Genomic DNA, 15087 nt, shown 5'->3' with positions numbered 1-15087 from the left:
TCATCTGTGAGTTGGAATAACAGTGCTTCCTCCCAGCCATGGCACACGGGAAACTGGAAATACCACCACATGTCTGAAGCACTTGGCACAATGGAGTTCCGATCCTCCCTCCTCTTCACAAGAGTGCACAGGTCATTCGGGGCTGTGTAAGGAAGGGTTCAGGGCCCCACCTCCCCTGAACCTGAACGCGGTCCAGTTCAGGGCCCGGCCTCTGCTGTTAGAGTCCTGTGTCACTTCTTCCCAGATGGGACAAAGCAAGATGGTGGGGCTTGGCCTCCCGACACCTAAGCCCAACACACCTCAGGATCTTTGCACTGACTCTCCCCTCCTGGAATGTTCTACCCCTACATATTCCCATGGCTGGCTCTTTATCACTTAGCTCAGATGTCAACCCCCTTATGGGGCCTTCTGCTCACACTCTTTTCTACTTCATCCAATTTTATTTTCTTCATAGCACTTGGCCCAGAAATTATATTATTCAGAATATACTGTACATGCCAGCATCTCCACAGGCCCTCCATTCAGCCACACGGTCACCACCTGTAACCCTCACCACAACATCCTCAGACAGAAGAAACCGAGGTCCCAAGACCTCTAGGAAGGTGGCCAGGGCCACCCGGCGAGGCCTAGGACCAGCCGTTGTCTGCTGGGGCCATTCCAGCTTCAGCTGATAAAGTGTTTATTGCATTAGTACATTGGGCCTGCCCCGCCCCGCCCCCAGCGGCCCGGCCTGTTCACAGCTTCCTGCTCCTTGCCCAACAAGGAGGTCCTTCTCCCAGGGTGGACAATCCAGGTACTTCCCTGGCCCACGTTATTGTCACGGAGCCCTGCTTCTCTGCCTCCTACCGACCAACCGGTCCCTGGGCCCTGCCTGGGCCGCTCCTCCCAGGGCTACATTCAAGGGTTATCTTCTGTTAATAAATAAGCCAGCGTGTCTCCCCCTAGGCCGGAGCCTGTGGGTTGGAGTCTCGGTTGGCTTGGGACAGCAGTGTGCCCGCCCCCTAGCCGTCTGTCTCCCAGGGTCTGCCTGCCCCTTCTCCAGCCTGTCGTCGTGTGTCCTCCCCAGTCCCCTGCGTGGAGATGGCCGAATCACCAGTGCGCTGCGCTGCGCGGCCCCCGCTCAGCACGCAGCTCTGGGGCGTGCGTCCGCCGGTTGCGACCCTTCCTCTGTGACTCGGGAGGCGCTGGGCGCGGCGCGGGCTGCGGCCTGCACATTCGCAGGGAGCTCGCGCCACCGCCACCCGGCTCCACCAGCTGCAGGAAGTCCCGGTACCAGAGCTTGGGGCCCGGTGGTGCGAGGGCCGCATCCTCGGTTCGGGCCAGCCTTTCGGCCTGAGCAGCACTCAACACGTGCAACACCAGACGACGCAGCGGTTGCGAAAAGCCCTGCTCCACTGCCGCGCACAAGTAGGCGCCCGAGTCCCCGCGCTGCAGCCCGCGCAGAAGCAGCCCCCGAGCCATGCGCTCCGCGCGCTCCACCACTGGCACCTGCGGGCCAAACCAGCATGAGGCGGGGTGGCAGGGTGGGGAACACGGCTCCCTGCCCCCACGAGGGACTGGAGAGGCAAACGGTGGCCGAGTGGGAAAGGAAAGGGGCGCACGCAGGTGCACATTTGAAGGTTGTGCAAGAAAGCTGATGGTCTTCAAGTGGGGAGACCCAAAAAGGGTAGCGGTTCACCTGAACGTGGGGAGCAGGTCAGGGCTCTTAATCAATAGACCGGGTGAGGGCGGGGCTTTTCTCGTGTGTGAGTGTGTGTGTGTGTGTGAGAGAGAGAGAGAGAGAGAGATGCCGGAGGGGTGCAGTCAGGAGCCTACTCAGCGGCAATGGGGCCTCACCGGTGTAAGGGACCAAACAGGACATAAGGGGTCGGAGTGGGCGGAGCCTCACTGTGCGAGGGGGCTGGACCTCACCTAGTTGTGCAGAACAGGCCAGGGCCTCATTAGTCACGGCTGTAGGGGACAGGATAAGGGCCGGGTTGGGCCCCCCCCACCCCAACTCTCCCTCCCTCCCAAGCTCACCGGGGTGCTGGTCCCCTCCCCTGCGCGCTGGAACGTCCACTCCACGTGCGCCTGCAGCGAGCGCGGCTCACACTCCAGGAAGGCGCTGCCTCCCTCCACACCGAACACCTTCTGCTCCAGCAGTGCGGGCTGGGACAAGTCTGGGAGCAACGGGGTGTCAGATTCAGGCCCGGCAGGGCGGGGTGGGGCATCTTCAAGGGATGAGAGGTGGAGGCAGCTGGGCACTCACCCCCAGAGCACAGCGTTCTGGGGTCACCGTTCTTTATGTCTTGCCGCCGGAACCTCCTAGGATGCATGTGGGGGGATATTGGAGCCTCCCTGAGCCCTTTTTCATTTCACCAAGGACTCCCTCCCAGCGACCCTCCTTGCTGGACCCTGCCCACCTCTTGGCACTGGGCTGGAAGCGTGTGCACGCAGCTCCGTCCCAGGCGCAGTAGGGGTCCCTCGCCAGGCAGCATTCAGAGCAGGCGCGGCCATGGGCAGCGCAGCGGTACAGAGGGATCTGGGCCACTGCGCTCCGCGAGGCTACGTACAGCTGGTGCTAGGGGTTAGGAGGGGCTCTGGGCTGACCTAAGGAGGCACTGTGCCCACCTCCCATTGGTCAGGGGTCCCTCCCCCACCTTACAGAGGAAAACACCGAGATGTCAGGTGACACAACCTAAGGAAGGGAGAGCCTATATCCAGACCCAGGGCTTCAAACTACCAAGGGAGGTATGGGACTGGGGGCACCAGGGGACCAGCTTGGTCCATTCCACCCCCAAGACTTGCGGCCACTTACCCTCTTGGAGGAGATTTGCATGCTGGTGACAGCAGCGGAGTCCTGAGAGAGAGAGAGAGAGAGAGAGAGAGAGAGAGGAGGGGTGCTGGGGCCAGGGCTGCGTGGTGTGGGGCTGCCCCAGGATGGACACTGGGCCTCACCTCAAACACATGCAGCTCCTCGAGGAGCAGCCCCTCAGCGTTCGGCCGGCTGCCCTTAGGGACGGAGATCACCTTGAGCACCGTGCCGGCGTCTGCAAGGGTGAGAGGGGACGGGTGACTCTTCCTGTTCCTTGACACCCAGGGCCCAGGATCTCTTCCCCTTGGAGGCCTCCCCCCTCAGCGTGGTTGGAACAATCAGAGCAGCATCCAGGAGATGGGGACACAGCCCAGGCAAAGCGTGGAGAGGGGCTCGGCAAGGGGAACTTCTACTAGCAGGCCACAGAGCCTGCCCTGGGGCCGGTGGGCAGTCTGGAGGTCCCTGACCTGTGCCAATGAAGAGGACGTCATAGTGTCCATCAGCAGCTGCCACACGGTCCACAACAATCTGGGTGAAGGTGTACTCGGCCCCCACTCGTAGGAAGAGAGGGCGCCCCCCCACGGGCAGGATGGGATTGTACATGAGGGGGTGGTTCCGGGCAAACTGGATGACGTCATCGGGGAAGTCCTTGGTGGAACTGAAGGTGCCAAAAGTCTTGCTGGGGCACTAGGGGGTGGGGAGGAGGCAGACAGGGACAAGACAGAGACGTGGTGTGAGGGCCTGGTGGGCAGCCCTCCACAGGAGACGTCGGGAATGGAGTGTGCACGTGATGGTGGGGGGTGGGGAGTGGACGGAGCCCAGTCCTGGGAAGCTGAGAGAGGAGACCAAGCTTTGCCCTCAGGAGTCTGAGGAGGAGATGTGGTCTCAAGCAGAGGGGCCCTGTTTGGGGAAGGTGACTTTTTTCAGCCATAACAAAAGGTAAAAACCACATTTGACCAAGAAGACCCTGAGTTCTCTACCCAAGGCTCTCAGTGGGTAGTGGTGGGGACCCCCTGGCTACTACGTACCATGCCGGGCCGGGGGTAGGGGACACGGCCCTGGTAGGACACCCACTGGTGCATGGGCCCCTCTTTGTGTGCAAAGGGTCCCAGGAAGGCCCGGCGCACGTCGTTCATGCTGTACGCACACACCGCGGAGCCCTGGAAGATGCCACTGCGGGCAAGAACACGAGTGGAGTAGCAGGCCCAGAGGGCCCAGGCAGCCCCACCTGGCCACCTCTCGCCCCTCACCTGGAAGTGGAGAAGACGGCATAGAGCATCGGGGTCCAGCGGTCCCTCGAAGGCAGCAGGAACACATCCTCTGTGGGGAAGGGGCCTGGCTGGGGGAGGGCGCCCAGCCCAGCAGGCCAGCCAGGCTCCAGGATCTGTGCCCCTGCCCTCCCTTCACCCAGTCCAGCCTCCACTCCCGGCACTCACGGAGCTGGTCAAAGTGCGTGTCGCCCTCGACGCCAGGCACAGAGCACACCAGCCGCGCCTTCAGGAACGTGGTCCACTTGTTGACCAGGCTGCGCTGGCCACCCACGTCATTCTGTGGGGTCCATTGGAGGGGATGAGGGTGAGGCCCCAAAGGGCAAAGGGACGGAGCAGGGTCACGGGATGTGGCGCAGGGAATCCTCACCCGGCAGACCTGGCCCACGCGGGACACAGACAGGCGCCCCAGTGTGGGCGCAGTCTCCACTGCTGACTCACGGAAGAAGAAGTAGATCTTGTCGTCATCTGGGTTCTCGCTCTCAGGAATCCAGAAGACCTTGATGAACTTGGGCTCTGGCCACAGGAGAAGGCGTGAAGTCAGCGAGTTCCTGGCCCTGACGTCCCCCCCACCATCCACTATGAGACCCTCGTGCTGCCTCTTCTTCCTCTCACAGGAGCCCACAGAGTAGCATCTGATTACTGGCAGCTTCTAGAACCAAGTTCAGAAGGTGCTTCCCGCACAGACTCCGAAGGATCGGGGCCTGAGAGCCAAGAAGCAGCCACCAGAGGGCAGCAGAGACCATGGGTCTCACCTTGCCCCGGACAATTCCCCAGTCCAAAAGGCTGAGAAAGGAGGGGCATCGGTGTCTGGTATTACCTTCACTCTCGAATCTTTTTCTCTACCGGAAAGCAGATGCCCCACCCCTTTTTCAAACACTCTGCTGGGTCCAATCATTGCATCTCTTGCGAATCTGTTCCTTGGCCAGTTCCTTTCCAGGGCACTGGCCATTCCTGCTGCCTGGAACACCCCACCCTCAGCCCTGCTGGGCTTTGGGAACCGGTTCACACCTACCCTCAGCAGAGTGGTGGCCTTTCCCCAACTCTCTCTCCACCACCACCTGGTCGCCTCCCCTCCCCCATTCACTCACTGGTCTCTGGGCCAACGGAATGGATTTTATCATTGGTTAGGAGGTCTGTGAACTCAAAGAGGGCATGGGCCATACCCACCTAGTCCCTTGCAGGGCCTGCCACACGGTAGTAGTTGGCGAGACCAGGCTACACCCCTTGCTCACTTATTTTATGGGCCTTACTCCCCACCTGCCCTGTTGGGGAGGACGGTCCCCTCCTGCTACCCCCACCAGTCTTTCACCATTGAGCCAGCGGGAGTCGTGTGGCTCTGTTCGGAGACTTGGACGCCGGCCCAGGCTGCGGAAGATGGTGAAGTCCCGGCCCATGAGGTCTGCAGCCACCCCGGAATACAGCTCTTCGCCTGCAGACAGAGCAAGGGCTGCTCAGACAAGCGGAAGGCTCTCGGGGTGCAAGGTGGGGGCCTGTGGAGCTGTCAGCCTCTTGGGGAGTCAGTACAGCCATGGGGGTCCTCAGCGCTCTAGGGAGGATTTAGAACTTTGTGCGGTTTCAGGAGTTGTGCTGGGATCCCAGCCTTTGGACTCACCCACCAGCACGGAGGCAGCCCGATGCCTGGGGTCATAGGGACTCTTGCCCTTGCCATCCTCTAGCTTCCGAAGGTCCAGCCGGAGCACAGGTTCCTGGAGGCGGGACAAGTCTTACAGCCAAGCCCCCTTCTACTCCCCCAGCCTCCCTCTCTGCCTGGGTCTGGTCTTACCTCCAGCCGGTGGCCCACCTCCACAAACGCACAGGTGGGGTGGAAGGCTCCTGTGCCACAGGCCAGCAAGTGGGTCTGGTTGTAGGAATGCAGCAGCTTCACGAAGTTCATGCACTCAGTCTGGTAGGCAGGCAGGGGCAGGGACAATGAGACCTCCCCCGCAGGAAGTAGCCCTAAGGGGTCCCAGCTCACCAGTGGCACCCTTGCCCCTTCCTTCTGCATAAGCCCAGGCAAGTACCAGCAAGGGGTACAGGGACCTGGATGCCACTGGTGACCAGCCGGCCCAGCTCTCACCAGAATGGGTGCAGCAGAAAGCACAGGCCTGCGGTGCCCCCATGACTCACAAGCCCCCAAGAAGAATCACATGAGTGCCCCCCTGACTCACTACCTCCAGACTTCAGCCACCTCAACCCCCACCCCCATCCCCGAAAGAACAGACCGGCCTCTGTTCTTGCACTGCCCTGTCCAGGGAGTGAGGGGCTGCCCTCCCCGCCCCCACCCGGGCCGCCAACACTCACACCAATGTCCTTCCCGGCCCAGTTGCACTCCTCTCGCCATTCCACAGGGGCCGGCCAGGCCAGCTACGGGAGGTTGGGGAAGCGGGGACACAGGTCAGGGACTTCTCTCTGTGCTGAGGGTGCCCACTCGGGGGACCCACCCCCCGGTCTCTCCAGGGAGCCTGGAGGGGGGGGTTCCAGGGCTCCTTCCCTGGGCAGCGCCGAGGCTGGGGGTTCCTGGCACCTTCTTGGCACGCTTGCTGATGTTGTCCAGGCTGAGAGAGGCCACGTGGTTCTCTGCACCCACGAACAGGCGTCCGCGCTCCTCATCCACCAGCAAAGCTTCGTAGCAGCAGGTCCTTGCCAGCCGGAAGGTCCGGAGACCATGCTGGGCCTGGAGCTCTGCAGAGTTGGGGCACCAGGGAGAGTGCGCTGCTGGGGCTGCCCAGGCCCGGTCTGTTGTCTCTCTTACAGGCCACGGTTGTCCGTGTGACTTGGCCCACACACAAGTGGACCCACAGCTGTGTCGATTTACACTCATGGAGGCCCACCCAGGTACGAAGCTTCCAGGGCAGGCAGCGCGACCACCAGCCCCGCTCCCAGGGGAGGGCTGGGTGAGCTCCGGAGGCGTGCTCAGACACGCAGCGTCTCTGGGCAGGCGTGTCTCTGGGCAGGCGTGCGGGGTGGCTGGGGCTCTGGGGAAGGCCGGGCACGCAGGGAAAGCCAGAACCCCAGCCCCCAAATCAGGCCGAGCGTGCTCTGCCATCCCACCTGCCCCTGCCTAGTGGTCACTACCAGGTAGGGGGTGTGGAAGGGGGCTGAGGGCCCCCACATCTCCACTTCCCTGGGGGTAGGGATGGTGCAGAGGCAGGGCCTGTTGCCATGGGGACAGGAGGGGGCTTGCTGGGAAAGCAGAGGAGAATGTGGGCAGAGAGGCAGGGGACTGAGGCCAGGGTGGGGTGAACTGGAGGTGGCCCACGAGTGTTCCCAGTCCAATCCGGATCAGGTGGTCCACACAGGCCAGGTGGTATGACAGTGAACACAGTGCCCCTACCCACGCTGGGCCCCTCTCCTGCGGGCCCTGACCTGGGCCTCCCACCAGCCAGGTGTGCCTACCTTGGAAGGAGAGCCGAAGGCGTGGAGGGCTGGGGGTGGCGCCCCCCAGCACCGCTGTCCAGAGCAGGGCCAGGCCTGGGATCATGGCAGCGGCCTCAGCCCGCCCCATCCTGGCTCTGGGCGCTCAGGGATCAGCAGGCGCGTGCGGAGGAGCCTTGAGCCGCCCTGGACTCTGCCCCGGGATCTGGAAGAGAAGGAGTCACAGCAAGGGCGAGGGAGGGCAGCGGTGGGGGAGAGTCCCCGGAGATCAGATTACAGCCCTAGGGGAAGGAGGCTGGGGGGTCGCATTCCGCTTCCGAGCCCTCCCCGCCCTCCCTCAGAGGGTGCCCTGCCTGCCCACAATCACAGACACACCCACGCTGGGCACACCCTTGGGGTCACCCTGGCGAGGACAGGCACCCGCCCCACCACGTCACCCTCTGCAGTGACTCGCTCTTCCGTGCACACACTCCCACTCTGGGTGACTACTCCACGCCAGCCTGGGACTAGGGCTGGGGACACCGGGGGACAGACAGGGTCCCCATGCAGGTGGCAGAGAGCCAACAAGGACCCAGTTCAGTGTGTTTGAGAGGGCACCAAGTGCAACGGGCAAAACAAGCAGGTCGAGGGGGTGAGAGCAACAGGAGGGGGCCAGCCTCTGCAGGTGGCTGGGAGCCCACAGGCCCAGGGACAGAAGTGCCGTCTCCGCTGGAGCCAACAGGGGGGTGGGGCCTGTGAGTGTGAATGTTTGAGGGTTGCTTTGTGTGTCTGTATTGCACGTGTGTGTGGTGTATGTGCATGCACACACATCTGTGAGGCCATGTGGCATGCATGTGTGAGCACACACGACATTGTATGTGTGTTTATGCAGTGCATGTCTGTGTAATGTGTGCACTTCACACACGTGTCTGTGTGTCAAGAGTATGTGTGTGTGAGTGTGCCTGCACGCTCGAGTGCACGCCTGTCTTCCCGGACATGCAGGTGAGCAAAGCCCACTGCAACGTCAATCACTGCCTTTGACTCAGAGACACTCTGGCACTCACTCCTCAGAGGGAGTAGTGGGTCCAGGAGACCCCGTGCCTGGGCCCAGGGGCTGGGCGGGAGCCCCACCCCTGCTCCAACTGGGGGCTGCTTGAACAGTCCCAGCTCCAGGTGGCCTCCCCCCCCACCGAGGGTGGGCTGAGTTGGTCACACACAGAAACTCTGTGAACTCAAACTTCAGTCAGACCCGAGGAGTCAAGTGCGGAGCACCAGGGGCCTGAGGCAGTCTCTCAGCACAGCGAGGGGGCTACCGGCCCCCCTCCCTGAGCCCACCCCCCACCCTCGTCCTCATGGTTTCCCCATCTTTGAGCCCCTCCGATGGGGCCAAGCTTTGGCCACAGCGCCTGCCGGCAGGCTGTGCAGGTGCCAGGCGCCGGGAGCCCTGGTGTGGGGCGAGGCCCTGGGGTGGGATGAAGCAGGGGGCACAGCTGCCAAGGCCCATTCCAGACCCCTGCCCGACCCCTGCCCGAGGCCACAGCCCTGGGGCCCCTGCTGGGCCAGCCCCTCCTCCTTCTCCCCCTCCCCTGACACTTGCCGCCTTTGCCTCTTCTGGGCTGAGGGGTCTGCGATGCCACGCAACTCACGCTGCCTTCCCAAAGGCCACCAAGAACTCCAGCAGCAAGTCCCCCACCCTAGCCCCTCCTGGCCCTGAAGAAGGGGAGAAGCTTGGGGGTCCGAGGGCATCCTCTGCCGGCTCCTTTAAGGAGCAGCTCCCGCCCCCACCAAGCCAGCCACCGCCCCACACGGCCGTCAAGTTTACAGGCGGCAGATCGGGTGACCGGGCAGGCAGCCTGGACGGCTGGAGATGGTGGCCTGGCCAAAGTGGAGCGGGCTCAAGGGAGGGGTGGGTAGGGGAGACCACCCCCTCCCCGTCGGGCCTCACGGCAGTAGGGCATCCCAAGCAGCAGTCTGGAAGTGTGGCTGCCAGTCGGGCCAAAGGAGGAGGAAGAGATTAAGACCCTCCCAGCCTTGGGCAGCTCTGCACAGCAGGCAGTGGGAACAGCGGGTGGGGCGCCCCAGGGGGACCGGGGATGCAGCTGGGGCACAGCTGCCACCTCAATTCCCAGGAACCAGCTGGGGTGGGAGGGGTGGAGGTCGGGGAGGGGGTTCTCAACTGAAAGTCTGATGGGCCCTCGGGACCCTGCCCAGGCCTTCCTCACCACTTGGGCCACTTGGGCCCACACCTCTGCCACCTGGCTGCCAGTGGTTGCCATGGCAGCAAGTCTGGAGCGGAAGCAGAGGGCCAGAGAGTGGGGCGGGCAGGGCAGTCAGCAGATCTTACTCTGCCCCGCAGGGCGTGGGCCCAGTCAGGCACCACCTTGTCCCGACGGGGGCCCACATCTGTGCCCCACCAAACCCTGAGCACCCAGGGGTCTGACTGTCTCGGGCAGGACAGGGCTCCTGCACCTCGGCACCTCAGCTGGGAAGGGTCTGGAGGCCGGACTTGAAGCTGAGTCTGGCAGACACACCCCATGTGTGCTGCCAGGGGCACTTTTCTGGAGGGGCTGAGTGTGGACAATGGCTGAGTGGGGACCTCAGGTCCACCTGGGCAAACGTGCCAGGGAACAAAGGTGGCCTTCTACCCCTCAACCCCCCCACCAAAAAGGCGTCCTCCTGCAAGAGCCCCACAGCTGGTCAGCATTGCCTCAGGGGTCAGCGAAGGAGGCAGTGCGGCCGCTTCAACTGCACGTACTTCTGCTGCCCACCGCCTGCCAAGAAGTGTCTGGGCCCAGTTGGGTGGAGTCATGCCTCTTTCCTGAGCCTCAAGGCCTGGTGTGGCTTGCCTGGTGGGGCTGGCTGGCAGGGTAGGGTAGGGGTCAAGGGGAGAACTGGGGGCTGTCAGGAGGGGCCGGGGAGGGACACACCCCTGTGTGGACTGCTGGGCTTCCAGGGTGCACCTCTCCTTCCTCCCAGGCTCTCTGCCTTGGACCTGGGCAGCCTCCCCACTGCCCGCCTCACACAAGCAAACAAAATTCTTTGGCTGTTTACAATTTTCCACCCAAGCAGCCAAGATCAGCAAGTGCCTTTGAGGTCCTCACCCACGCCCACTGTGCCCCCCACCTGCCCCCACTACTTTTGGTGCGTTAGGCCCAAGGGTTCCAGCCTCTGTTTCATTTACCCCCAGCCCTGTGCCCATATTGAGAAAGGGGACCATGACCCCCCAAGTTCCCATCTTTCCAACATCCTGGGACTCGACTCCCAGCTGAAGGGACTGGGCTGTCCCAGGGCCACCTGAAAACTTTGAATTGCCCTCCTTTCTCCCGATGGGTCCCCTCCCTGGAACAGAAAGGAAGATCCCCAGGAGTGCAAGTTGTCTATGTTCCCGTGAGCAGTGTCCTTTATGCTCCCCAGGTCCGGTGCACGCTGGGCCCTGGGCAGTGGCCTTAGGGAGACGACACTCCAGGAGCAGGGCCCTTCGCCGAGTGACACACTGGGCTCTGGAAGTCCCCTGGGCTCTCGGATCAGGCAGCTTGGGCCTGGGTCTTGACAGCTGAGGTCCCTGCCTGCACCCCTGCCCTAGCGCCACCCCAGGCTCCTAGGCCTCCATCCTTCACTAGGGCACCCACAGGCAGAGGCCTGCCCGGGTCCTTGACCTGGCACTGCCCGTCAGTGGCACAACCTGCCAGGCCTTCCCTTCTGGAGGTAACTGGCCAGTTGTGCCAAGTCCAGCACCTGCTGCCCCGTCCCTCATCACCAGCGGGCCTGTCCCCTGCACCCTGTCCTGGGCTCTGGGTGGTGCAGCTGGGACAGGACACCCATCCGAGGAAGGCTGCAGCCAGTGCTCCCACAGCCTGGCTGGGGCTAGGCCTCCGTGGCTCCACATGTCCACCTGCTTTAGCCATCAAGGCTGGCGGCCCCACTCTCCTCGTTCTGGCCACGTGGGTACTAGCGTGTGTGCCCTGGGGACTTGGGCACGGGTCCTGGGGCGAACCTAACTGAGGCCTCGATGCCCTGCCACTCTGCCACCCGCCCCAGGGGCTCTCCTGGGGAAGTCTGTCCAGGCACTTCCCACCGCCCCCTCCAGCCTGGCCTCCACGCTCCCAGGGGACCCCCGGCCCACCTTTTTGGGAAGATCAGCTCCTCCCTTCCTTGCCTGCTTCCCTTTCCTTCTGAGGGCCATGTCAGAGCTGAGGGGGAGGGGCTGAGGGAGGGGCCACCAGGAACCCTGGGCCTCTGACTGTCGCCCTGCCCCCACCGCTCCGCCCCTACCCTCCGCCTCCTGCACATTCCTCCCCGGCTGAGGTCAGCCCCTCTGGGATGGGGCAGCCCCCCCTCCCCACCAGCCACATCACAGCTCTTCACTCACTCCTGTTTTCCTCATTGCTCCGCGGGGAGGGGGGCGGGGGGTGGGGCCTCCGTGTCCCTCCCTTCTCCATAGCTGGGGGGAGGGCGCGGGGCCGCGCCAGGAACGCCAGAAGTGGACTGCGGTGGCCCTGTGTCATTAACATACATTAACGCAACACTAGGCTCCCAGGAGGGAGGCCGTTGGGTTCCAAATGCTCTGGCGGGTGGGGGGGTGTAACAGGGATCAACCCCCTAGGAGTCCCGGGAGGGGCGGGGCTGAACCCTGACACCTCCGCTCCCAGCTGTGTGTCCCTAAGGGGAAATGAAAGGTTTCGGGTCGCTCCCTCGACTCGCCCCGCGGTTGTAAATGCGGGGTGCCGGGGCAGGCCAGGCAGGTCTGGCACACTGCCGGGCGGGGGCGGGGTGTGTGCGCGCGCGCGCGCGCGCACAGGTGTGCACTCTTGTTGCCACCTCGGCCCTGGACGTCCTGCAGCAGCCAGGCCTGGGGGCCTCGAGGGGGACACTTCCCCTCGCCTCTTCAGCCCGGTTTTCCCTAGCGCTTCTCAGGTTCGGCCCCTCTCCTGTCCCCTCTCTTCCTCTGCCACTCCCCTACACCGCCCAGCACCTCCCCTACACCGCCCAGCACCTCCCCACGCCCACGTTCCCCAGCACAGAGATTTCCCTCTCCAGCCGCTGGGGACCCCTCCACCTTCCTCTCCCACTGGTATGTGACCTCCTCAGCAGTGCCCAAGCGCACCCCTCTTCTTCTGAGAGCCCCCAGCTCAGGGAGAAGACAAATCTCCTTGAGGACAAGACAAGGCACAGCCGACCCTGGGGGCCTGCTGAAACCTGACCTCTTCACCCTGCCCGGAGGGCTGTGGTCTTTCTGCTTGTCCTCCTCCCGAGTTCCCCCTTCCATAGGCCCTCCTAGCCCCTGACTCAAGAGCTTATGAAGCTTGGGGGTCCTAGGCTTTAGCTGGGCATTCCCACCAGCTCTGCTGGCCAGGCCTCCAGCCACCCCAGGCCAGGACTGTGCTTGGGCAACGCCCTCCTGCTGTTAGGCCGCCCCTCTGCCACCTGCTGGTCTCCTCTCCCTTCCTCCAGAAAGCCCCAGCTGCCGCCAGTGAGGCCAGGCCGAAACCTCTGCAGTGCTCCGGGTTCCCCAGCAGCAGTCAGCTACCATGACGTGGCCACAAGGGCCCAGCAGAGGGCAGGCACAGGGAAGCAGGAGAGAGGGCCTGCAGGCAGCCTGCGTGGGGAACGGATGGAGAAGGGACATCTCCTTGACCCTGCATCACCCCTCTGGCCTTGACTCCCCACCCACAATGAGGTCAGAAGGCAGAGCCAGTGGCTTCCCATTGATGTCAAACTCATTTTTCTCCTAACCAAGACCACCTGTGGGGCTGCAGCTCGTGCAAGGGGCAGGGAGGAGAAAGGGGTCCATGGCCCTGCCCCTTTCCCCCTGGGACACTGGTACCTGTCACTGTGTGATTAACTAAGGAGCTAAGTGGCTGGCAGACGTGGACACATGTACCCCGGCTGACTTGTGGCCCAACTTGGTATATCGCGGGAACTGGCATGTCCAAGGGGGGTTTGAGGATGCGGGCCCTGGGATCTCTCTGTGGGCAGTGAACAGGATGGGGATCAGTTATTGGGAGTGGGCCTGGACCCATCCAGGCTTGGTGGCTTGGTGGCTGCAGCCACCCAGCCTTGGTGGCTTGGCTCGACACCCTAGGGATGAGGTGGAGGAATGGATTGATTCCTAGAGGCCAGGAGGGTTTCCTAATTTCAGGAGACACAGGGCTGCCTTGGAACATGGGAAGGGCTTCCTTCAGACCTTGGCACCCCCTGCAGCTTCAGAGGCCCCATGGCTAATGAGGCCCCCTTCCCCTTCTGCAGCTGGTATCTGGGCCTCTACCCACCTGCTGGGGGTGGGGGTCGGGCCAGGGGAGCTGGGGAATGATTGCCCTCTCTGACCTCGAGCTGGTCTCTCTTCCATTCCAGTCATTTCACCGCCTCCCACGTGGGTTAAAAATACCAAGGCTGCCACCCCATCAATAGTCTGAGCAACTATGTGGTATAGGGAGGCTCTCTGGGAGGCGGGTCAGCCTTAGAGTGGTCTCAACTGGCTGCAGAGAGCCCACCTCATACTGGGACCTGCACGCTTAGCCTGGGAGCCAGGGCCTGGGTCCCTTGCCTGGCCCTGCCTGTCTTGCTAGGGTCCTGGGCATCGCGGCTGCAGCTGCCCATGGCTTGGGGCCAGGAAATGGGCCTTTTCTGGCTGGTAGAGCCCTGGGGGGACACATGGTCAGGGAGCACTGAGTCTCTGCCTCCCCTCGTGCAGCTGCTCAGAGGGACAAGGTATGGCCGAGGTCCAGCCTTGGACAACAACAGTTAGTGGGGATCCCCAGGAGTCAACCTCATGGAATCCCTCCCGTTGGGGTGCAGGACACCTGGGCTGCCCCCGAGCCTGCCACCCTCCATGGCTGGGAATTTCCCAACTGCCAAAGACGAGGAGGAATTGAGAGGCCACCCCCGCCGGTACTGGGACAATGGAGCCTTATGCCCTACGATTCAGAACAAGAATAGGAAGGCCAAGGGCAGGTGGGGGCTTAGTTGTCTGCACCCAGGGAAGTCCTGCTTGCCAGGACCCCACCCGGAGCCACTGCCAAGCCAGGGACAAGGGGATCCTGGCCAGAATCCTGCATGGCCCACCCAAAGAGGGAGGTGCTGGGTGCATCAGGAGGACAATACCAGCCCCTCAATGGTCCCTCTGTGTAATGCTCCCCCTCAGGAGGGAAGGAAGAAACCATCTCCGGTGCCCGCTTCCTGCTGGGCAGGCATCACTGCTGGGGAGTGGGGGCCGGCACCGGCGTCCAGCCCTCACGTACAGGGTTCGGGGAGGTCCAGGCCTGACCGCTGAAGAAAGGCAGGGATGGGATCCTGTTCTCCTTGACTGTGGGCCCTCAGCTCCCGAGGCAGGGGTAGCAGGAAAGGCCCCGGGGAACTGGGGCGGGGACAGGGCCTGGGGAGCGTGGATCTCTTTCCGATGGGGCAGTTGCAGCCTCTCATCTCCTGCCAGCGCTGGGGGGCGGGGGGGGGGCGGCGCGAGGGGGAGCCGGGCTTTTGGGGGACTGGCAGGTGTGGGGAGGCGGGGTCCCGGGTCCCCAGCCCCACCCTCTCTTCCCCGCCTTGCCCTCCCCGCCTCCGCGGCGCCGACCCCGGCCTCTTTGTCACTCGGCGGGCACTGAGCCCCCGCGGCCCTACAAAGCTCCCTTTGTGCCCTGCGGCCCGCGCAGGACCCAATGACGTCAGCCTTCG

At 63.4% G+C, this 15087-nt stretch overlaps 1 protein-coding gene across 2 annotated transcripts; it reads right to left on the bottom strand.

Moving 5' to 3' along the window:
- Window positions 1-404: 404 nt before the first annotated feature.
- Window positions 405-11612, bottom strand: SEMA3B (semaphorin 3B). Of its 2 annotated transcripts, XM_037128443.2 has the most exons (18): window positions 11543-11612; window positions 7462-7645; window positions 6590-6747; window positions 6367-6429; window positions 5849-5968; window positions 5678-5771; window positions 5375-5494; window positions 4433-4578; window positions 4231-4342; window positions 4045-4114; window positions 3823-3967; window positions 3262-3481; window positions 2938-3029; window positions 2798-2839; window positions 2403-2560; window positions 2249-2304; window positions 2020-2159; window positions 405-1488 (listed from the first exon to the last, which is right to left on the bottom strand). In XM_037128443.2, exons 2-18 carry the CDS (start codon window positions 7568-7570, stop codon window positions 1090-1092), a joined length of 2244 nt encoding a protein of 747 aa, XP_036984338.2. In that variant the 5' UTR covers window positions 7571-7645; window positions 11543-11612; the 3' UTR covers window positions 405-1089. The 2 variants fall into 2 exon arrangements, with proteins under 2 accessions (XP_036984338.2, XP_036984339.2); XM_037128444.2 differs by lacking the exons at window positions 405-1488; window positions 11543-11612 and adding an exon at window positions 1495-1911.
- Between the last annotated feature and the right edge of the window lie 3475 nt (window positions 11613-15087).

This window comes from Artibeus jamaicensis, unplaced genomic scaffold (assembly GCF_021234435.1).
Source record: "Artibeus jamaicensis isolate MK-2021 breed Jamaican fruit bat unplaced genomic scaffold, CSHL_Jam_final contig_519, whole genome shotgun sequence".
Lineage (NCBI taxonomy): Eukaryota > Metazoa > Chordata > Mammalia > Chiroptera > Phyllostomidae > Artibeus > Artibeus jamaicensis.
This window is presented reverse-complemented; position numbering and strand designations above follow the sequence as displayed.